This window comes from Notamacropus eugenii, chromosome 1, assembly GCF_028372415.1.
Source record: "Notamacropus eugenii isolate mMacEug1 chromosome 1, mMacEug1.pri_v2, whole genome shotgun sequence".
NCBI lineage: Eukaryota > Metazoa > Chordata > Mammalia > Diprotodontia > Macropodidae > Notamacropus > Notamacropus eugenii.
In genome coordinates this window covers 447,431,699-447,455,811 of record NC_092872.1, presented here as the reverse complement: position 1 = coordinate 447,455,811, position 24,113 = coordinate 447,431,699, and the positions used below count along the sequence as shown (strand labels likewise).

Below are 24,113 nucleotides of genomic sequence, written 5' to 3'. Positions count from 1 at the left end.
GGTGTTGAGCCAAATATTACAAACTTTTGTTCAACTAAAGAAGCCTAAGAAATTAAATTTGTATATTATTATAATTTTAAATATCTTCCAAGTTGTAACTTATTTTATTAAAAATCTTATTTATATTCAACCAGTTACTAAAATAAATTTAATGTGTAGTCAGGTAGATAGTAGTCATGATAATAAGCACATGAATTTTGCTGGATTGCTTTTAATTCTTACAGAATGTCCCAAATAAAATATTTGTAATTATTTTTTAATTTTATATTTAGATTTTTCTTAATTATAGGCATAATAAAGTTTTATATATTATAATTGTATAGTTTAAATTTTAACTTGAAACTTTTTTGGATAAAAGTTATTGTAGTTATTGTTAATGTTAAATAAATCTAAAATAAATAGTATATTAAGTTTCCTTGGGGATTCATACTATATTTTGGTTATTGAAAGGGTTTTGCAGAACAAACAACATCGCAAACCATTGGGATAGTGTATAGAGAGCTTTTCTTTGAGCCAAGAAGCTGTGAATTCAGCTTTTGACACATACTGGTTCTATGATCCTGGAGCAGAAACTTAACCTCTCAATGCTAGTCCACTCTCTAATACTCTTTCAAGTCATAGAGAGGTACTGACCTGTCCTGGTAGGTGTTTCTCATCTGGAATTTCCTTATACCAGTGAAATCACAGGTTCAGCCTCTGACTCTGTATTTATAATAACCCCGCAGCAGAGTGTAAGCAACCTGAGGGCATTTTGTTTTTGAATCTGCAGTGCTTAGTAGAGTGCTTGACGTGCACAATACTTTACTTCTTTGAGATCACAAACCTGAGAATGTGGGTAATCCTAGACATACATATTATAGCTCTTTTGTATCTTTCTTATTAGATAGATAAAGCATTTATGAGTCAGGTTACTATGTGCTCTGCTAAGCTCATGGAATACAAACACAGACACAAAAATGACAACCCTTACTCTCAAAGAGCTTACATTCTAATTTGTAGAAGACTGTAAAAGGGACAGAATGGGAAAAAATGGAAAAAGTAGTCCAAAAGACTGGCTCTCAGCTTAGCCTGCTTTTGAAGTGATTGTAGCTGACCTTGGTACTTTCCCAAATAGAGGTACTAGAGAAGCACTCATCATTTGGAGGCAGGGTGGCTAGAGATGGAGAAGTAGTCATGGGGCTGATTAGAGTTTGAGGTGCTTTTCTTGTTCAGGTGTCTTTTTTTTTTTTAATTTTGTAATGTTTAACAATCACTGCCATACAATTGTGATTTTATCCCCCCCACCTACCCCCCACTCCCCCCCTCCCTCCCCACGACTGCATACAATTCTGTATAGATTCTACATATACTTTCCTATTGAGTATATTTTCACTATAGTCATGCTATGTAGTCAGACTAAGATAAATGAAAGAAATCGTATAACAAATCAGAACATGATACACAAACACATACACATACACAAACATGATCTGCTACAATATGTGAGTGACTTCCATATTTCTCTCTGAGTGTGGCAGGCATTTTGCCTTCAGGTGTCTTTTTGTAAGTTCTCTACAGGGGACAAAACTAACAACCTTCCTTCCAGGTCTTTTACCATTTTATGAGCACCAAAGCAGCATTTCACCTTGGTTGTGCCTCATTCTTGCTATGGGACCAGCTAACTTACCTCCTTTTCAGTAGTCCAGATGCTATCTTTTATGCTACTACTTTCTTTTTGCAAGTCCTCATTGGTGATATGCTACAACTTGGGGTCCACCATGTTTTTTCATTCTTCTCGCAGTTCTGATTCTTTGGAAATTATGTTGTACCATTATTCACAGCCAAACAGTATCATTAGGAGACTGTTGTGCATAGATGCTTAATAAGTGTTTGTTGAATTTAGTTTAAGCCATGATGAACTGCTAAATGTTGTTTGTAGGATTGTAGATCTAGAGTTGGAAGGAGCCTGAGAAGCTGTCTAGTCCAGGAAACTGAGCCTCAGAGAAGTTAGGTGATTTGCCCAAGGTCACATAGTATTAGAGGCAAGATTTGAATGATGGTCTTCAGACTACCCAGCCAGTGGTCTTTCTTCTGTATTTGTCAGCTTTCTATCCACTATAGGAACTGGGATCATTTAGCCTGCAGGCTAAATAGAAGTAGAAGAGTTAAGGGAATAAAATTATTGCTCAAGGTTGACATGATCAGTGTCTTTAGTTTTATAAAGTGTTATCACATGGAATAAGAATTATGCTTGTATTGACTGGCTCCACAGGGCATAAATAGAGAAATGAGTGGAAGTTATAAAGAAGCATATTTTGCCTCTTTAGAAGGGAAAAAAGTATCTAACAATTAGAACTGTCCAGAAATGGAACAGGATGACTTTAGAGGGTAATAGTTTCTGTAATTGGAGATCTTGGACCAGAGTGTTGGTTACTTCTTGTAGGGAGTGTTATAGAGGGAGTTGGAGTCAGGCTAGATGACCCCTATTGTCCCTTTCAATTCTAAGATTTTGTTTCATTTTTAATTTTATTTACCAGGTCTTTATGAACTGTTCCCTCTCATTTAAAAGAAAAGCTATTGAATAATGAGTAGGGTTTTTGTTTTTTAAATAACTAGCAATAATATTTTTTGGGAGCCCAGGTTGTAGGGGTTTTAAAACAGCTGAACTAGCATAAATCTGACAGATAAATCCACAGCAATTGCAAGTTAATTTCATTTATGTCAAAAAATGTTATTAGTGATACCTGTTCTTTTTTGTTAACATTGTACTAATATTCTCAAGCTTTCTTCTTTTTCCTAGCGATTATGTGACTACGTTTGTGACCTCCTGTTGGAAGAGTCAAATGTTCAGCCAGTATCTACACCAGTCACAGTTTGTGGAGACATACACGGACAGGTAAAAATCCCATGAGCAGATGTTTGGCTTTTGTACTGTCCGTGTGTGTTTCTACTTGTTTTGCAAATTTTGACATATAGCAGCTTCTGGTTGTCTAGGTTGCCTCAATTACTGTGATTTCCTGAGTCAGTTATGGTGAGTAAATGTGTAGTGGGAGGGTCATCCCGTTGGGATATTGAAATTTAGAATTTGAAAATGACTAGAAAGAAAAATCATTCACTGTCCCTGAAGGAAAAATCATAGGATTTAGAGCTATAATGGACTTTAGAAATTGTCTAGTTTAATCACTTCATTTTGTTTTGAGGAGCCAGGTGAATTGACTCATCCACTGAGTCGCAAAGATAGTGATTGTTATCATAATTCACAATTATATAGTTTGGTAAGGTTCACAAACCTTTTTTTCCATCATATCAATCCTACGAGATAGTGCCATTATTATTATTTTACAGATGAGGCTCAGAACTGGCAAGTGAGAGTCATGGAAATGGAGGTCTTCTGAATTCTAGTCTAATGTTCTTCCCACTATATGACATCTTCAAAAGAACTATAATATAAAATCTTCTGAATTGCCCTTTATTGAGATTTGGTTCTAAGTACTGTCTTCCCTAATTAATTACTTCAACCTTTGAAAATCCTATAGTGTTGTCAGAGAATAATGTGGAACAACTGTCCTAAACAAAAGGTTTTAGCTTACAGTGCCTAACCTAGATGGTTAAGTTGAGAAATCCTCAGTCTCCTCATTTATCTGCTGAATTGGAATAATAGAATATTCTAGCTGTAACAGACAGTTGAGATCATCTATATAAAGAACCCCTGGACTGGGATTTAGGAAACTTGTTTTTGAGTTTTAGCTTTGTCATTTACTTTGGAAGGGTGAGTACAAGTCTCCCTGTCTCACTTGAACTGGAAGTGCAGAAGCCATTCAAAGTCCCAGCCCTACTGCTCATTGGCAAAGAAGCTTTCACCTGCTCAATTTGGGGCTGATTCATCCCTTGTTGGAAAGGCCAGTGACCGTCTAGCCCCTTTTCAGTGATTTACTATATTAGTGCCAAACTTCGTGTGTGTACCTGATTACTTTAGCCCAGAACTCAAGTGATCTACCAACCTCCTTCAGTAGTAGGGACTATAGGTTGAGTGCCTACCTGGCTGCCATTATCTTATAATGTGACCTTGGACATATCACTTCTCCTAATTTACCTCTATGGTCAAATTCATGGATTGATCTCGGTGATCTTGAAGATCTCCTCCAGCCCTAACATTATATGATTCTGTCATCTAGTCCTAATTCCGTTTTGTAGACAATGACATGGAAAGGTATAGTGATTTGCCAAAGGTCACAGAATTAGTAAATAAATGGCAGAGTTGAAATTTGCCTAATCATCTGATTTGAGTATTTGGGGAAATTAACTGCTGACTTGTAAGTACAACTATTTGGAAAATAATGTTTTGAGAGAGAATTGAAGGGTTATTTCTAACTTTGAGGAAAACAGAGTTGAAGGCAGACCCACTCATCAGTCTACCAGTAGTTTATTGAGTGAATGCTATTTGTATGTGTCAGGCTATGTAGGAATACAAAAAGGTATATGACATGGCCTACTTCTTATTTATACAGGATTTTGGGAGTCAAATTATTAGTTTGAGTTAAGTTGATAATTGACCTTGTAACATGTTGAAGATGATGTTTCTTGAATAAATCTTTGAGATGATTTTGAGTGACCTATATTAAACTTTTAATAGATTTTGATGAATGAATGAGTTTAACTCTCATAAAAGTCTTCAACCTGAGCTCTGGTCCTGCGTTCTATATCATCAACTTCCTGTTAAACATTTTGAATCTTACGTTCCATCAGCTTCATAAACTCAGCATGTCTAAAATAGAATTCCTCATCTGTCCTTCCAAAACTGATTCCACTTAGTAATATCTCTCTTTTTGTCAGGGACACACCCATGTTTTCTGTCATCCTAGTATGTAGTCTTGGAGTCATTATAGACTTTCCATACTTCTTTTCCTCTCAGGTCTAGTCATTTAATCAGCTTTTATTGATTCTGTTGATGCAGCTTCTCTTTTCTTATGTGCCTGCTACTCTATTTCAGGACCTCATCAACTTTCTCCTGTATTATTGTAGTAGCGTCCTCATCACCTTGCATCATATCTTTCCCATTTTAATCCATTGTTCTTTAACACAGCTGCCAGAATGATAACCCTAAAATATCAGAGCTTCAGGGTCTCTCTTCTGCCTCTGTGTTAAAATATAAACACCTTTGTTTGACATTTTAAACCCTTCAGTCTGGCTTTAGTACATATCATTTCCATCTACACACTCTGTGTTCCAGCCCAATTGACTTACTTGGTTTCACTAGTATGTGATATTTTATCTCCTGTTTCTTTGCCTTTGCATATAGGGTGACTGCCACCCTATATGCATAGATTGTACTTTTTCCCTTACCTCCAAGTCTTAGAATGCCTTCCCTCTGTTCAAAACTCAACTCAGATGCAACCTTCTACATGAAACCTTTCTTGGCCTCTAGCAGCTAGTGCCCCATTCCCATAACTTTTTTTTAAACCTCTTATATACTTTGTGTTTAATTATTTGTTTTCTTTCACTCATAAAAATGTAAACTCCTTGATGGCAGGGATTGATACGTGTTTGCTTTTGTATCCCTAGTCCCTAGCACAGTGCTGTTGTATAGTGGTTACTTAATAAATGCTTGTTGGCTTATTGATTGATATTTGAATTCCATTTTAGGCTATGAGATTTTTTTTAATTGTTAGAAGATAGAAACTTGGATGCTTGAAGGTTCTACCTTGTTCAAGATCTAGTAGTAATTGTAATATTATCTGGTAGTAGTGGTGGTGGTGGTGGTGACGACCCTTAATTCATTTAACAGTAATGGTTTATATTTTTCTGAGCTTAGGTTTTTAGGAGCTTATTGCTGCCATCATTTTCTCTCTCCTCCATTTTTAATATTATATGTGGAAATTCTTAGACCTTTCTTAATACTCAGTACTTGATACTTAGAATCCCTGCTCTTTTCCTTATTATCTGCATGATCCTGTACAGTCTCTTCTTTGGGCCTCACTTTCTTTTGTAAAATGTGGGAACGGATTGGATATCTCAAAGATTTTTCAATTGTAAATGATATGAATTGCTTTTGTAATTTTTATATTTAGTTACTGGTTTTATAGTTTTGCTTGCTAACAGGAATACATGACAGGGTTATCTTATTTTTCTTTTCTAGTTCTATGACCTTTGTGAACTCTTCAGAACTGGAGGTCAAGTTCCAGATACAAACTACATATTTATGGTATGTAAATACTGGTGATAAGTAGTTAGTTAAGTATAAATGGGTGTGTTTTAGTCATTTAGATGATTAAATACCACATGGGAGGTACTTATTCCTAGAGGAATAAACTTACTCTGATCCTAAAGACCAAAGGGATGATCAGTGGTTGGAAACTGTATGGAAAAATATTTTGCTTCCCTGTAAGGAAAAATCTTATATCAATTCGAGCTTTCCAAAAGAGGAAATCTGAGCAGTTTTAGAGAGTTATCTGACACTGGAATTCTTCAAGCAAGTGGCTGGATGACCACTTATTGGAAAGGTTGAGGAGAGAATTCCTCCTTTTTCAGTTGACTTTGGACTAGATTCCCTTTGAGGTGCCTTTGAATTCAAAGTTTTTTGAGTTTCTGTTTTGATTTTTTAATGGTACAGGTCTACAGAGATATTCTGCAGAAAGTATTTTTATTTCAGTGTTGTTTCCCTTAAGGTGACAATTTACTTATTTGCTCTTTGTGATTCTAAAAATATTTCTGATGCCAAATTAATATTAGGGTGCATTTACTGTTTTCAGAGACCTAGAACTTTCCATTTAGATGAGATATTAGAAATCATTTATTTTAATTTCCTTATATGGATGAGGAACTTGAAATGGACAGACTGAGACAAGCACAGGCAAGAGTTAATTGAGAATTTGGGAGCGTCTTTATTAGCCCTGCAGCTGTCCACAAAGGTGGCAGCCCTGAACAAAGGTGTGTGTGCCTTTTAAGCATCTTAGCACCTCCCGGTACAGCCTTGTGGTTCCAATAGCACACATTTTTCACAGAACAGTTTTCACAGGGTTTCCTAGGTACTGTTAGGCAAGGGGGCACAACAGAGAAGGGAGCCCAAGCAGCTGCTAGGCAAAGGAGTACAACAGAAAGTGTAGCCACTAACAGTAAGTGCCTACTAGGTCCAACCCTGCCTAGAAACTCAACAGACATTTCTCAACCCAGGGGCTCTGGGGGGGAGGGGAAATAATGTCCACTTCAGAACTAAGACTAAGAAGTGAAGTGACTTGTTTAACGTCACAAAACCAGTTAGGGTCTGTGTCCTGTCATTTTTCTTCCTGATTGTCATTTAAATGAACTTTTATCTTTACATAATTTTCCTATGACAGGCTTCTAATCTTGAAGACTTTTAGAGCACCTTCTTTTTAGTTAGTATATGTACTCAGTAATTTAATGTTGGTCTAAGCAAAACTTAAGGGGGTTGTTAAATAGGGGAAAAATACCAAATATATATTTGAAAAGGTGTGAACTCAGGAGAGTGAGAAATCAGGTTTTGAAATTATTCTAAGTATATGTATTTGTCTTTCTTCATTTGAAAAATTTTGTCATTCTCTTGTTTTTACATCTTCATTTCTGAATATATTTTCCCCTTTTCTGTCCACTGTACCATCCCTTATAACAAAAAAAAGTAGTTGAGTAAAATCAACCAACACATCAGCTGATTTTTATCTGTCTATGCAGTGTTCCCTGTCTGTATTACCTCATCTGTCCAGTGAAGGGAGGGAAGTGCTTCAAGAAGCCTCAGGTCATTGTTGTTGACATTATCTACCACAGGCTTGTGACCCTTCTGTGTCTTAGGAGACAGTTTGATGAGTTTCTGTCGTCAAAAAATAATGCTTACTTATTGATAGGTAACTATCTAGTACTGAGCCTCGTCCAGTTTAAATTATGTTTATGTTGATACTTGGAAGAAAGAGCTGCTGTTTTGTCACGTGGTCCATCATGGGAGCCTTTCTAGAACATCTGCTTTGCTAATGTAGTTTTAGGAATGTAGGATGGCTTGTCACAATGAGGTCTATTGAAGGAAAACATTAGTAGATGATAGGATCGTCCTGACTACTGTGTTGCTAATACCTGTGTGCTTTTAATTTGCAGGGCGATTTTGTAGACAGAGGTTACTACAGTTTGGAGACCTTTACTTACCTTCTTGCACTAAAGGCTAAATGGCCTGATCGCATTACACTCTTACGAGGAAATCATGAGAGTAGACAGATAACACAGGTTTATGGATTTTATGGTAAGACTTTTCTCCCATCTCTTTTTGTTTTGTATTTTTCTCTTCAAAGGTTGTACTTTACAACTTTCTTTTATCTCTACCTTTTAAAAAACACTTTCATCAGCTTCAAAATGTGAATGTTGTAGTGTTTGTTAATAAATATTAACTAATGAAATATTCCAGAGTTGGGGCAGTATTGTTCATTTCAGGTGTATAGCTTACTAATTAAAATAGAATTCTGTATGTTTTTCTGAAAGGGAAAATTTTCTTCATTTTCCTTGAAGAAAAACTGTCGTTGCTAATGAGAATCCAGGGAAAATTGTGCTGGAAGCCAGGGTCAGAAAAATTGGACGTAAAAGTCTTAAATACTAGATTTCAGAGGAATTTTGTCTTTCAATGAGTTAGCTCTCTTCTAAGAAAATCATTTAGTACTTTAAGCAGTAATAGAATCAACTGAACTTAACTTTACAATTAATTTAACTTTGAAAGAAAACCTTTTAATCCATAAGATAGTATGATGAAGTGCAAATAGTATTGGATTCGGTATCAGAGGACCTGGGTTGGAAACCCAGTTCTGCTATTTAATACTTCTGTTACTTTGGGAAATTCACTTTCTCTCTCTGGGCCTCATTTTCTTCATCTCTAAAATTAAAGAGTGAGGTTGTCCTAGATAACCTTTAAAAACCCTTTCTAGAACTAATTCCTTTGAGAGCTTACTTTCGGTACCTCTTTCCAACATCATTTTTTGTTCACTTTCCTCCATATTTGTATGTATATTTTCCGTTTATGTAATTCCAGATCATGTTTAAGCTTTTTTCACTTAGCATTATTTCATTTCTTTATTATTTCTTTTTATCTGAGTCAATGCAACAAGCATTTAGTAAGTACTTCTGTATAGAGAGCACTGTCCCTTTCCCCTTGTGGCAAATACAAAGTTTAGATAATACTTAGTCTTTGTTCTCTTGAGACTTAAAGAAGACATGACACATATAGTGAGACTGATTTTTCACAATAATATATAAGAATACATACCACCTGTAATATTTAGAAATATATGAATGCATATGTGAGGGAGCATAAAAGGGAGAGGTTCTTTTAAAATATTCCATTATGCTGATTGTACCATAGTTTCTTCAGCTATTTCTCCACTGTAAGACACGTAAGGAGTTTTCTACTTTATTGCAACTTCAAATAATGGCTGTTGTAAAGGAGATCATAATATCTTATCTATTGTTGTGCTTTGCATATATATTTAAAGAGAAGGATAGAAGAGCACAAAATTTATCATCTTGTTAAATGTATACCCTCACCCCTCAATTCAACAGCCATCAGCAGTGGAAGCTATTTTTAAATGCAAATAGTTCATCAGTTCTGATGTAAAATATTGAATCTTTGAAAGACCTGGTCTTATAACTATAAATATTGCAAGATAACGGTATGGTTAACTAAGATCTCAGCCCAATACAGAACAATTTAAAGATTGTTTTGTTTAATTTTTAAATAAGTTTTTATTGATGTCTCCTGTTTTTACTTCATCAAAGTTATCCCAAGTATGCCTTGCCTTCCCCCTCCCAGATACATCCCTTATAACAAATAATATTTTTTGAAAGGGAAAAAAAAAATCACAACTCATCAATACATTGAAAAAGTGTGAAAACGTATAATGTTTAACATGTTGTTGACCTTCTACCTCCACAATCGAGTGGGTTTGAGGTATCTTTATATCTCTTCATTAGATTCTACTAGATCTTTGTAATTTTGTTATTTGCTTCTGTTTTTTGGTTTGTAGTTCTTTCATTTACATTGTTGTAGTCAATTACATATATTGCTTTCTTGGCCTCACTCTGCATCAGTTCTTGTACATCTTTCCATGTTTCTCTGTAATCATCACACATAATTTCTTTAGCACAGTTATATTCCATACCACAATTTATTTAACCATTCCCCAATCGATGCACTTTTACTTTGTTCCATTTCTTTGTCATAACAAAAGTTCTACTGTAAATATTTTTGAATATAGGAGAATGTTTTTCTCATCATTAGTTTCCTTTAATGAAGTCTCTGAGATGGAAAGGTATGAATGGACATTTTAGTTTTTTATTTGCATAATTCCAAATTTAATTTCCAAATGGTTGTATTCTTTTAGAATGGCTCCACCAATAATATGAGTGTGGTCTCATTCCTCAGCTCCTCCAAAATTAAGTATTGCTATTTTTTTGTCAATTTTGCAAAGTTTCAGTGTGTGAGGTGAAACCTCAGAGTTGTTTATGATTTGTTTTTCTTGATTCCTAGTGAGTTAGAGCATTTTTTCACGTGGTTGTAAATACTTTGCTTTTCCTTCGCGCGTACACACACACACATTCTGATTGATTGGTTTTTTACATATCTTGGATACCAAACCAGATCTGCTAAAAAAATTTTTTCCTATTCAGCCTCTTCCCTTCTTATTCTATGTGTATTCGTTTTTGTCTGTGCAGAAGCTTTTCAGTTTCACGTTATCAAAGTTAGCTATTTTATCTTTTGTAATTGTATTTATCTCTTGTTTGTTTAATAATATGTCTCCTGTGCAAAACTGAGAGGTATATGATCTGCTTCTCTTCTCATTTTTACGTAGTATGATATATTTAATATTAAGGTGGCATATCCATTTAGAGTGTACTGTGGAATATGTGTAAGGTGTTGGTTGGCATCAGACAGTCGCAACATAGGCAACTCTGAAAGACAAGTTTTGATGACCACTTGACATTGCTTAACATTGTTTATGCTTAATTTAGCCAGATTACTTTCTAGTTTTCCCAGCAGCTGTTTAAAAATCAAATAAGGAGTTTTTTCCTAGGCAATTTATATTATCTACTTTATCAAATATTGGATTATTGAATTCTGTCATTTTTGATTCTCCCCATCTAGTCTGTTCCATTGATCTGTCTCTCTATTTTTAAACTAATGCCGTATGGTTTTGATGACTGCTGCAGTATAATGTAGGTTAAGGTCTGGAAGTGCTATTCTCCCTTCATCCCTACTTCTTTTCATCATTTCTCTTACTATTCTGAATCTTTTGTTTCATTTATTCAAATGAATTTTATTATTTTTCTCAAGTTTTACAAAGTATCCCCTTGGTAATTTGATTGTTATAGCATTAAAAGTTTAAATTAATTTTCATAGTACTGTCATTTTTATTATATTGGTCTATCAACGAGCACTGAGTATTCTTCCATTTATTTAAATTGTTCTTTATTTCCTTAAGTAACACTTTATGATTGAATCTATACAAGTCTTTTGTGTGCTTTGGTAGGTCGATCCCCAGATAGTCTATATGTTTAAGATTATAATATCTTACTGTTGGAATGGACTATAGGAATCATCTAGTCTAACCTCCTCATTTTTTTTTGGTGAGGGGGGGAATCTTATTCAAATTTTATTTCTTTTTTTTCCCCCCTCTATTTGGCATTTTTTTCTCAAATCCTTATTTAGTATTTAATTTTTCCCTAGTTACATGCAAAAACATTTTTAACATTCCTTTTTAAAACTTTGTGTTCCACATTCTCCCTTCCTCTCCCCGCTCCTTGTTGAGAAGGCAAGCAGTGTGATATAGGTTATACATGTGTAGTCATGTAAAACATTTCCATAATAGTCATGTTGTGAAAGAAAGCATAGACAAGAAAAAAACTCAAGAAAGTAAAGTAAAAAAATGCTTCAGTCCGTATTCAGTTCTTTCTCTGGGGATGGACAGCATTTTTCTTCATAATTCCTTCAGAATTCTCTTAGATTGTTGTATTGCTAAGAATAGCTAAATTATTCATGGCCGATCTTCTTACAATATTGCTATTACTTTGTACACAGTACATTTCACTTTGCATTAGTCCATGCAAGTCTTTCCAGGTTTTTCTGAGAACATTCCACTCGTCATTTCTTATAGTGCAATAGTATTCCATCCTAATCACATACCACAACTTGTTCAGCCATTCCCCAGTTGATGGGCATCCTCTCAATTTCTAATTCTTTATCCCCAGAAAAGAACTGCTATAAATATTTTTGTACGTATAGGTCCTTTTCCTTTTTTTTTTTTTTAATCTCTTTGGTGATACAGATGTAGTAGTGGTTTTGCTAAGTTAAAGGGTATGCATGGTTTTTATAGCCCTTTGCGTATAGTTCCAAATTGCTCTACAAAATGGTTGAATTGGTTCACAACTCTGCCAGCAGTGCACTAAAGGCTTATTTTTCCCACATCCTCTCTAACATTTGTCATTTTCTGTCCTTTTAACCAACCTAATAGGTATGAGGTAGTATCTCAGAATTGTTTTAATTTGCATTTCTCCAATCAATAGTGAGTTGAGTATTTTTTCTTACAGCTATAGGTAGCTTTGATTACATCATCTGAAAACTGATCATATCTTTTGATTATCAGTTGGGGAATGACTCTTATTTTTATAAATTTGACTCACGTCTATAGAAATGAGGCCTTTATCAGAGAAACTTGCTACAAATTTTTTTCCCACTGTCCTATTTCCCTCCTCTCCCATTTATTCTGTTGTCTCTCTCCTTTCACCCTATCCCTCCTCAAAAGTGTTTTGCTTCTTATTACCCCCTACTTCAAACTGCCCTCCCTTCTATCATCCCCCCCCCTTCTCTTATCCCTCCTACTTTCCTGTAGGGTGAATAAGATATGAATTGAGTATGTATGTATGTTATTCTCTCTTTGAGTCTGTTCTGCCCCCTCACCTTCCCCTTCTTCCCCTCCACTGTGTAAAAGCTCTTTCTTGCCTTTTTTATGTGAAATAATTGACCCTATTCTACCTCTCCCTTTCTCTTTCTTCCAGTATGTTCCTCTCACCACTTAATTTTATTTTTTAGATATTATCCTTTCATATTCAACTCACACTCTGCCCTCTGTCTACTCTAGAATTTGTTTAGTCTCATTTTTTAAAGGTATTTAGAAGGGTTTGGGGGAGAGCTCAGGTGAGTCCCTGCCTTTACTCTGCCATCTTGGTTCTGCCTCCACTTCATTTTATAGATGAAGAAACTCACCTGCCTAAGGTCACACAGAGAGTAAATGACAGAGCTCAGATTTGACTTTTCTCTTGTGATTTCAAACATAGTGCTTTGTCTATTACACCATACCTTCCCAGAGCTGAGATGATAAAACAAAATGATAATGGAAATCTTAATTGCTAGTTCAAACAGCTTCCTTATACTACTTCTTGGGAATTTAGCCATACCTATAATTGAAAGGTGGCAATAAGTGATTTCTATATACATTCCTTGTTTAAAGTTAATTAAATCATAGTGAGAGAATTAATATATCTTTACCTTCAAATTTTTCAGTTACCCCAGCTGTTCCACACACATACCAGACTAACATTTGAAAGTTTTAATCTTTTATGGGATTATTTTGAATAACCTAAAATAGTGAAGTGGTAGAGCTAAAAGGAACTAAATATTTTATCTGGAAGGAACCTTAGAACGTGGAATGCTGGAATGAGGCATTTTATTGATTTTTATCTTTCAGTTTTAGAATTTAACCATTGATTTATGGAAAGATACTGATATTCTTATTCCTTTTGCAGATGAGTGCCAAACCAAATATGGGAATGCTAATGCTTGGAGATACTGTACCAAAGTCTTTGATATGCTCACAGTAGCAGCTGTAAGTTTATAAAAACACTTCTATATTTTTCTAAGTCTCATAAATGTTGATTTACAGTGCTTAATGTTTAATTATTTTATTGAAGACTATAAAGTTTGAAGAGACTTTAAAAGTTGCATGATCACAGATTTATGGAGAGAAGGGTCTTTGAAGTCATCTAGTCTTAGTAGCATACATTTTGAGTTAGAAGATACAGATAAGGGAACAGGTTTAGAGAGTGAAATTGATTGCCTAGCTGGTAAGTATTAGAGATTCGATTTGAGCCCAAGTCTTTCTTAGTGCAAATACAGCATTTTATCCATGATATTATGTCTTCATGCTGCACATCTGGTCCCCTAATTTTAGAAATGTGACTGTTGAGTATCAGAGTGGTTTACTGACTTATTATCAAGTTCACTGATAATAAGTAGCAAAGCACATTTAAACTCAAAGACCCTCTTCCTTCAAATTTAGCACTTGTTTCATGCTTCCTCTTTAGTTTAACCCTCCCTGCCTGGTACATAATTCTTTTTCTCTGATTGTACGGCATTTCAGAGTTTGAAGAGATTTCGGAGGGCTATTAAATAAGAATCTCCTCTATAACATATTAGATAAATGGACATGTAATCTTTGCTGAGTGAAAGACCTTCACTGAAAGGCATTCTCCTTAGCCGGCTAATTCCACTTTTGGATAGTTCTAATTGTTAGGAATTTTTTCCTTACTTCAAACCAAAAATTACCTTTTTGAGATTTCCACTCCTTGTTCCTAGTTGTGCCCTCACAGGCTGAGTGAAACAAATCTAATTTTTCTAAATGACAGTCCTTTAGATTCTTGAAGATGGTTAGAACATTTTCAACTTGCTCTCCAAGTCTTTTTTTCTCTACACTAGGCACTTCACATAATCCTCATATAATATAATCTCAAGGCTTTTCTTCCTGGTTTTCTTCCTCTATATACAATGACAAAGCAGTATCCTACCTAAAATATATTATCCAGAACTGAATCTAATAGTCCAGATAAGATCTGACCAGAGCAGAGTACCAGATGACTATCACCTCCCCAGGCTTGGCCTATATACCTCTCTCAATGCAGCCTCAAAGTGCATTAACTTTGTTGACCACCATTGGAAACTGCTGTGTCATTTAAGTTTGCAGTCCATTAAAATTCCTAGGTAATTTTTTCAGATAAATTCCAGTCTAGCCATTTTACCCTGTTTTTGTATTGATTTTTTTCCAAGGTCAACTGCACAACTTTACATAATGCCTATTAAATGTCATCATCTTAGAGTGATAGTTACCATATCTGAAATGATATTTTTTCTTGCTATCATATAGCATATTAGCGGTCTTCCTTAGCTTTGTGTCAGTTACACATTTGATAAGCAGTCATTATCAAAACATTTATCCAGGTCATTGGTAAAAATATTAAATATCATTGGAATAAACAGGTTTTTGTTATACTCTAGTAGATACCTTCTTCCAAGTTGTTATTGAACTACTAATCACTTTTCAGCAACCGCTCTGAAGCCATGAAACTATTATTGTCTGACCCATATTGTTTTTGTGAGAATAACATTAGAAACTTTGTCAAATGCATTGCTAAAATTTAAGTCACCTGTATCTTCAGCATTATTCAGTCTATAAATTTAATGACCCTGTCAGTAAAGAAAATGAGTTTAGTTTGGCGACCCATTTTTGACAAAACTGTGCTGGCTTCTTGTGATCACTATTTGCTTTTTTAGATACTCACTGGGAAATATCTTCTGTTAAAGCAGATTGGCACCTGACAATTGCCTGGGGGCCCTGAGAGATACTGAGATTTGCCAAGACTCACAAAGTCTTTTGCCAGAGGTCTAGAGGTCATTCTTTTTGGCAGAGAAAACAGAACCAAAATAATTGCTCAGAACTGCATTCTTGCTGTTTGTTTTCATGACCCTACCCACCCTGAGTGGAAGGAGGTCTTGTCACTTTTTTTGATTCACGTCTTTTCTTCAATATATCATAAAGCAAAAACAGCACCATAGTGTTTTTTTTAAAATTAATTTATTTAACTTTTGATATTCATTTTCACAAAATTTTGGGTTCCAAATTTTCTTCCCATTTGTCCCCTCCCCCCACCCCAAAACACCGAGCATTCTAATTGCCCCTATCACCAATCTGCCCTCTCTTCTATCATCCCTCCCTTCCCTTGTCCCCATCTTCTCTTTTGTCCTGTAGGGCCAGATAACTTTCTATACCCCTTTACTTGTATTTCTTATTTCCTAGTAGCAAGAACAGTACTCGACAGTTGTTCCTAAAACTTTTGAGTTCCAACTCCTTCTCTTCATCCCTCCCTCCCCACCCCTTCCCTTTGGAAGGCAAGCAATTCAATATAGGCCATATCTGTGTAGTTTTGCAAATGACTTCCATAATAGTCATGTTGTGTAAGACTAACTATATTTCCCTCCATCCTATCCTGCCCCCCATTGCATCTATTCTCTCTTTTGATCCTGTCCTTCCCCAAGAGTGTTCACTTCAAATTGCTCCCTCCTCCCATTGCCCTCCCTTCCATCCTCCCCCCCACCCTGCTTATTCCCTTCTCCCCCACTTTCCTATATTGTGAGATAGGTTTTCATACCAAAATGAGTGTGCATTTTATTCCTTCCTGTAGTGGAATGTGATGAGAGTAAACTTCATGTTTTTCTCTCACCTCCCTTCTTTTTCCCTCCACTAAAAAAGTCTTTTGCTTGCCTCTTTTATGAGAGAGAATTTGCCCCATTCCATTTCTCCCTTTCTCCTCCTGATATATTTTTCTCTCACTGCTTAATTTCATTTTTTTAAGATATGATCCCATCCTATTCAATTCACTCTGTGCTCTCTGTTTCTGTGTGTGTGTGTGTGTGTGTGTGTGTAATCCCACCCACTATCCAGATACTGAAAAGTTTCAAGAGTTACAAATATTGTCTTTCCATGTAGGAATGTAAACAGTTCAACTTTAGTAAGTCCCTTACGACTTCTCTTTGCTGTTTACCTTTTCATGCTTCTCTTCATTCTTGTGTTTGAAAGTCAGATTTTCTTTTCAGCTCTGGTCTTTTCATCAAGAATGCTTGAAAGTCCCCAATTTCATTGAAAGAACATTTTTTCCCCTGAAGTATTATACTCAGTTTTTCTGGGTAGGTGATTCTTGGTTTTAGTCCTAGTTCCTTTGACTTCTGGAATATCCTATTCCATTCCCTTCAATCCCTTAATGTAGAGGGTGCTAGATCTTGTGTTATCCTGATTGTATTTCCACAATTTTTGAATTGTTTCTTTCTAGCTGCTTGCACTATTTTCTCCTTGACCAGGGAACTCTGGAATTTGGCCACAATGTTCCTAGGAGTTTGTCTTTTTGGATCTCTTTTAGGCAGTGTTCTGTGGATTCCTTGAATACTTATTTTGCCCTCTGGTTCTAGAATCCCAGGGCAGTTTTCCTTGATAATTTCATGAAAGATGATGTCTAGGCTCTTTTTTTGATCATGGCTTTCAGGTAGTCCCATAATTTTTAAATTGTCTCTCCTGGATCTATTTTCCAGGTTAGTTGTTTTTCCAATGAGATATTTCACATTATCTTCCATTTTTTCATTCTTTTGGTTTTGTTTTGTGATTTCTTGGTTTCTCATAAAAGTCATTAGCCTCCATCTGTTCCATTCTAATTTTGAAAGAACTGTTTTCTTCAGTGAGCTTTTGAATCTTCTTTTCCATTTGGTTAATTCTGCTTTTTAAAGCATTCTTCTCATTGGCTTTCTGAACCTCTTTTGCCAATTGAGTTAGCCTATTTTTCAAGGTGTTATTTTCTTCAGCATTTTTTTGGGCCTCGTTTAGCAAGGTGTTGATCTGCTTTTCATGCTTTTCTTTCATCTCTCTCATTTCTCTTCCCAGTTTTTCCTCCACCTCTCTTACTTGATTTTCAAAATCTTTTTGAGCTCTTCCATGGCCTGAGCCCATGGTATATTTATTTCGGATGTGTGGGATACAGAAGCCTTGACTTCTGTCTTTCCCTGATGGTAAGCATTGTTCTTCCTCATCAGAAAGGAGGGGAGGAATTATCTGTTCACCAAGAAAGTAACCTTCTATAGTCTTATTTTTTTTCCCTTTTCTGGGCATTTTCTCAGCCAGTGACTTGACTTCTGAGTTTTCTTTCCACCCCCACCTCGCCTCCAGATCCGCCCAGCCAGTGCTTAGGGTCTGAGATTCAAATGCTGCTTCCCAGCCGCAGGGCTTTGGGTGGGGGTGGGGCTGCTATTCAGTGTGAGATCAAGTTCAGGTGATCAGGTAGGGACAGGGCCTCCACACAGGACTCAGTTCCCTCAGGGGGTTTATGCAGAGACCTTCAACAATGGATCCTGGCTCCTGCCTGCTTGGGGAGCCCCTGTCCGCTGCTGTCCCCCCCGCCCCCCGCCTCCCGAGGGGACCTGAGTTATGGGGACACCCCACTCCCCTCTCAACCAGCCAAAGAGACCCTCTCACCGACCTTTGTCACCTGTGGGTGGAGAGACCTGCATGGCTGCTGGAGATATTGTCCCTGAGGCCCGCTTGGATCTGCTCCTCTCAGTGCTGTGTGGCCAAGGCAGGGTTGGGCTATGCTCTGGGTCCTGGGCGCGAGGGACCTTTCGCGGCAGGTTTTCAGGTCTCTCTGGAACAGAAATCTCATCTGCTCTGTTGTTCTGTGGCTTCTGCTGCTCCAGAATTTGTTGGGAGTTCTTCTTTACAGATATTTTATGGGCTGTAGGTTCGGAGCTAGCATATGTGTGTCTTTCTACTCCGCCATCTTGGCTCCTCCCCCCACCATAGTCTTTTGTTTGTCCTTAGCTGTTGTTTCTTTAGCACCTTTAGCCCTTTCTGAGATTTTGCCCTGTGAGACTACTCTTAGAGAATTTGTCTCACGGATAGTATCTTTAAATACCTAAATTGGGTGGGACCCGGGTATTTCCTTTTTTCATAAGCCTTCCTTTTCCCCATTGGAATTACTTCTCTTTGGTCCCTTCAGAATTTTGTACTTGAGCTTTTCCTTCTTGTACCAACTTCTCTTAATATAGTTTTAGAACCTGAAAACCTTCCTGCTCTTTTCACTTACCCTCTGACATCTGTGTGCATGTTCTTGCTAAGTGTCCATCTAGCTTCTCAAGTTCTTCAGTAATGGTGAACTTACTACCTTATCAGACAGCTTTTTTTATATTGTTTTAGAATGTTACTTTTACTTCTTGAGTCCCCTGGAACTGAAGAGTTTAAATCTATTTCTTCTAAGTGACAAGCCTTCAGATATTTGAAGAAACAAAAATCATGTTCCCCTTAGTTTTTTAATTCATGCTAAACATCTCCAGGTCTTTTAATCAATCCTGGTTTGTGTGGTTTTGAGCCTTCTCTTGATCAAAGTTACAAAGTTGTTAACTTGATGACTTTGAATTCTTTCTGTAATTATACTTTTGAATCTTACTTGAAAACATTTCACACTAACTCTTTTCTTCACATTTTCTTCCAGTTAATAGATGAGCAGATTTTATGCGTCCATGGTGGTCTCTCTCCAGATATCAAAACACTGGATCAAATCCGAACCATTGAAAGGAATCAGGAAATTCCTCACAAAGGAGCATTTTGTGATTTGGTATGGTCAGATCCTGAAGATGTGGATACTTGGGCAATCAGTCCACGGGGAGCAGGTTGGCTTTTTGGAGCGAAGGTCACAAACGAGGTAAAAATCATTTTTGATTAATGTAGCATAAATTGAATTAAAGAATTTTGTAGTGAAAAGGGATCTTAGGATCATAGTTCCTTCCCTCTGTTGATTGTCTCCAATTTATTCTGTCTGCATCTTGTTTGTACACATTCATTGCATGTTGTGTCCCCCTATAGACTGTGAATTCCTCTAGAGTCAGGACTGTCTTTTGCCTTTATTTGTATCCTGGTGCTTAGCACAGTGCCTGCCATATCTTAGTAAGAGCTTAATAAATGTTCATTGACTGACTGACTGACTGACTTTTAGAGCTGAAGGGAACTGTATCATATGTAATATTCAAGATGAAAGAGACCTTAAGAGGTTGGTTAGTTTAGCTTCCTCATTTTACAGATGAGGAAATAGATCAATAGAGGGCAAGTGATGTAGAGTCACAGTTAATAAGTGGCAGATCTGAGATCAAAAGCATAGATACTTGAGCCTCCTGGTTCTCTAGATTGGCCAGTTACTAATTGGTTGATCATAGAAATAATGGCTTTGTATTGGTGACTGTGGGTAGATAACCTTTTGTTTAGCTGAGGAGAGTGGTAGGAGTAGCAATATACTTTATTCAGTGCTTCTTAAACTGTGGGTTTCTGGGGTCTCAAAAAATTTGGCAATAGCAAAAGTTTCTGAACACACAGTGACCAAAAATTAATTAAAAATCAAATGTGTAATGAATTCTGAGGCATTTTGGGCAGTGTTTGCTTGTGTTGCATACTGCAACTTTGCTGCAACCTTGATTGTGAACACAAAGCACGTGCACTTTGCGTTGCACATGCCCTCAAGATATGTGACACCCTGAAACATGAAAAGGGGTGGGGAGTGGAAAAAGTTTAAGAAGTCCTGATAGGAGTGTTGGATACATTCTCTAGTTGGTTCCTTATAGCTGCATTGAACTTGTAGGTTCTGGTATTCCATTTGAGTAGATGAGAAAATTCTTTCTAGTGATGAATTGACTTATTGACTGGACTCTGTCTTTTTCTGTTCATTCAGTGGCTTGTTGTAATAAGTGATTATAACATATTTTTTTTATAACACCTTAAGCCTTACACATTGCTGTCCTCATGACAAATCTGAGAAGTAGTCAGTAGTTCAGGCTTCCTCTCTGTATGACCAGTTAAGAAACTGAGGCTCAGGGACCTCTCATTGAGTTTCCCATGGTCACACTGTCAGCAAGCATTTATTAAGTGCCTACTGTGTGCCAGACACTGAGCTAATTAAGCATTGAAGGTACAGGTAAAAAGAATGAAATGATCCCTACTTATATCATTATGATACCTGATATTTTTCATGTATCGTTTAAAAAAGGCTTACATATCACTTTACATTACATTATCACATTTGATCATCTCAAACCACTCTTTTAACCAGGCATTGCCAATATCATCACCTCTGTTTTATATATGATGAAATTTTGACCACGAGAAGGTCAGAAGTCACAAAGTTTGTAAGTAAGATATCTGGCAGCTGCTAGAGTTACTGTAAATAGGAAAAGACTTTTGAAGTTTTATTTCCTGATGAAAAACTTACCTCTTTATGTAGAATTGAATAAGGATTTGCTAATTTAAATGACTAAAGGTTTAATAGTCTGTGCATGTTGCATTTTTATTCTCTGAATGTTTACAAGGCCTATATATATTTTTTAATATTGCAGTTTGTTCACATCAACAACTTAAAACTCATCTGCAGAGCACATCAACTGGTGCATGAAGGGTATAAATTTATGTTTGATGAAAAGCTGGTGACAGTATGGTCAGCTCCCAATTATTGCTACCGTTGTGGAAATATCGCCTCAATCATGGTCTTCAAAGATGTAAATACAAGAGAACCAAAGTTATTCCGGGCAGTTCCAGATTCAGAACGTGTAATTCCTCCTAGAACAACTACGCCGTATTTCCTTTGAGGCCTTCGCCCATCCTGCTGATCCCTTTTCCTACCCTCTCCCCAAATTCCTTGTATTTACCCCTCTACAATATACTTTTTATTGAGCACTTTGCTGCTGAAATGCTGCCTCTTGCCTCCCCTCCCCCCTTTTTTATTTTAAATTATCTAAATTTATTGTGTATTATGGTGTCTATAGCAATGTTTCTCTATTGATTTCCTCCCCATCCCATCCCCACTTTGGACTTATTTGCAAAGACTTTGAGAAATGTCTTAACATCCACACTTGTGCATGTAGTTCTTGCTTATTACTGGTTTGGGGGGGAAAGGACATTTTTCCTTTTTAAAAAAAGCAAATTGGAAAGAACAGACCACACCGAAATATTCCCCTCCTTTTGTATTGTTCAGCTTTTTTTTTTTTTGAGTTTGATAAGTTTTAAGAAATTTCAGCAGCAAAGTTATTATTCAGTGGGCACGATGGACTGTAAATGCCTTTGCGTTGTGTACACCTGTCCCAGCTGTAAACATTGTCCTTTGTTGGATGATATTTTAAGTGGCTATAAAATAAATTGGTCGAAAGGGCTGCCCTCTTTGTTGTTCTTTTAAATTCCAGGCAAAATGCAAATCCTGCTCCAGCTTATGACTTTGTACGTTAAAATAATTGTACCAATCTTTTTCAGATTTCCTTGTATTTTTTAATAAAAGAATCTTAAATGAAACCCAGCTAGGTTAAGTATTAGAAATTTCAACAACAACCTCCATTGTTAGCTTAAAGGTATACCTTGTTTTCCTAAGTAAGAATATCTTAACTCTTTCGTTATCAGGTTTAGAACTTGAATTGAAATTCAATGGTATTTATTTTTTAAAAATCACTAAACTGTGCCTAAAGAACATAACTGCCATATGAATATTTTGGTTCTATCTTCTGTAGGTAGTATTGAAACATTTAATACTTGTAATGCTGATGTATTAATTTGATACCAGTTAGTGGATTGAGATTAACTCAGTTTACAATCCATCTACAAGTACCATTAAGTAAAATCATGGTTTCCTCTTGCTGTAACACTTGCCTTTCACCTTAAGAGTTTTGATTGGTTGCAACTGGAAAAATGAAAAGAGTCAAGGCTTCTCATATATGTGAAAAGTAAATCCTTAAAGACTTTGAAGCTTAAGGGGAAGACAAGTTGGAGCTTTCCTTAAAGTTCTATATCATGTTTGAGGCTTTGCGTGAGTAGTGTGAGCACCTACAGTGGTGGGATGATCACTTTTTAATATGCAGCTGTCTGCTAAAGAAGGACAAGTGTTCCAGCAGCCCATCTCAGAGCTGTGGCTGTGAGTCATGTTGGCTTTGACCATTTTGTGAACTATCTTGGTATTCCTTGACTGTGGTTCATTTTTGTCATTCCAGGAATCTTGTGAAGCCAGCCAATTTTAATAAAGCACTTTAGTATCTGTTCAGGTAGTTTTGAAAATCAACTTTTCCCCTCTAGGTAAATAACCTCCAGGTCACCCTGAAATGCAATAAAAAAAAAATCACTGTAGCTAAAGTTCTCCTTGGCACATTGTTTTTCATGGACACTTTTGGTTTGGTTTTATGTTTGGGGAAATGAAGAGCACAATTCCCTTTGGATTTCAATTTTCTTCAATAATTGGAGATTCTGTTTTCTTTCCTCCATCACTTCACCCCTTCCCTTAACAGTTTCCTTTGTGTAGCTTTTGATTATGTAGCTAATTATCAGAAAAAGAAGTGGCTTGGACACTTTTCTGCACACACTTGAACTAATGTCAGGTCAGTAGCTTTGTATTACTGACTTGACCCCAGTTGAATTCAGGGGGAAAAAAGGTATTTTTGTCTTATGGGACTATCCGTAGTTGTGTATTTTACTAATTGTGGAACACTGGAAATTGATGATCTTTTGATATATGATGCAAATAACTCCTGTTTGTTTTGAACACCTCCTTATTACAGTATTTTTTTCCGTTATAAATTGTATTGAATTGTTCAGCCTCTACTGCTTTTAAGTTGTATCAATAAAACTAGTTATATCTAGTACCCTGCCCTACCCTCTGACACTTCTATTCTTATATCATTGTCATTGTTTAAATTCTCCTTCCAATGTGACTATTTCTTTTATGGGACTGCACTTGTATGTCACTGGTAAGGCATATGCTAATGATAATCCAGCAGCCATTGCTCAGTTGTGGACATGCCTAATTTCTTGTCAACAAAAGTGTAATAGCTTTTTACAGAAAGAAAAAGGAACGTTTAGATTTACTCAGTTGCAAGGAAGAGTGAATGTATTAGACTTTTGTAAACTTAAGAAGGAATATTTGGACTCCATCTCATGAAAAAGGGCTATGTACTATATAGAACAATAAATATCATTTGGTATGGGAGCTAATTGACAGTCTTAATATGTTTGTAGGCAGGAGGATCTGTTACTCCCTTTGTAGGTTGTATGTGAAATCATTTGTGTTGTATTAATGGGGGTGACTTATTTTTTACTTTTTTCAACATACTTGGTTTCTAATAAAATATCCTAGGCTGTAGTGAGCACTGTCTGCTTCTAATTGCCATCGACTCCCTTTTACTGACACCCTCTTATGTACTTTAACCTTTTATTGCTTGATGCTTTTCACAGGAAAATCCTGCTACTGTAAGTGGATTAAACTGGGTG

The 24,113-nt window shown here is 36.3% G+C and overlaps 1 protein-coding gene across 3 annotated transcripts in view; it reads left to right on the top strand.

The window, feature by feature from the left end:
• PPP6C (protein phosphatase 6 catalytic subunit) overlaps positions 1-23,488 on the top strand; it is a 37,227-nt gene extending 13,739 nt beyond the window's left edge. For 2 of the 3 annotated variants that reach the window (XM_072631916.1, XM_072631915.1), the window contains exons 2-7: positions 2,780-2,875; positions 6,116-6,181; positions 8,080-8,221; positions 13,765-13,844; positions 19,321-19,530; positions 21,209-23,488. In XM_072631916.1, the coding sequence (XP_072488017.1) occupies positions 2,780-2,875; positions 6,116-6,181; positions 8,080-8,221; positions 13,765-13,844; positions 19,321-19,530; positions 21,209-21,457 (843 nt within the window). In that variant the 3' untranslated portion in view covers positions 21,458-23,488. The remainder of the gene's footprint in view (positions 1-2,779; positions 2,876-6,115; positions 6,182-8,079; positions 8,222-13,764; positions 13,845-19,320; positions 19,531-21,208) is intronic. The other variant, XM_072631917.1, reaches the window with a different exon arrangement.
• Positions 23,489-24,113: the final 625 nt, after the last annotated feature.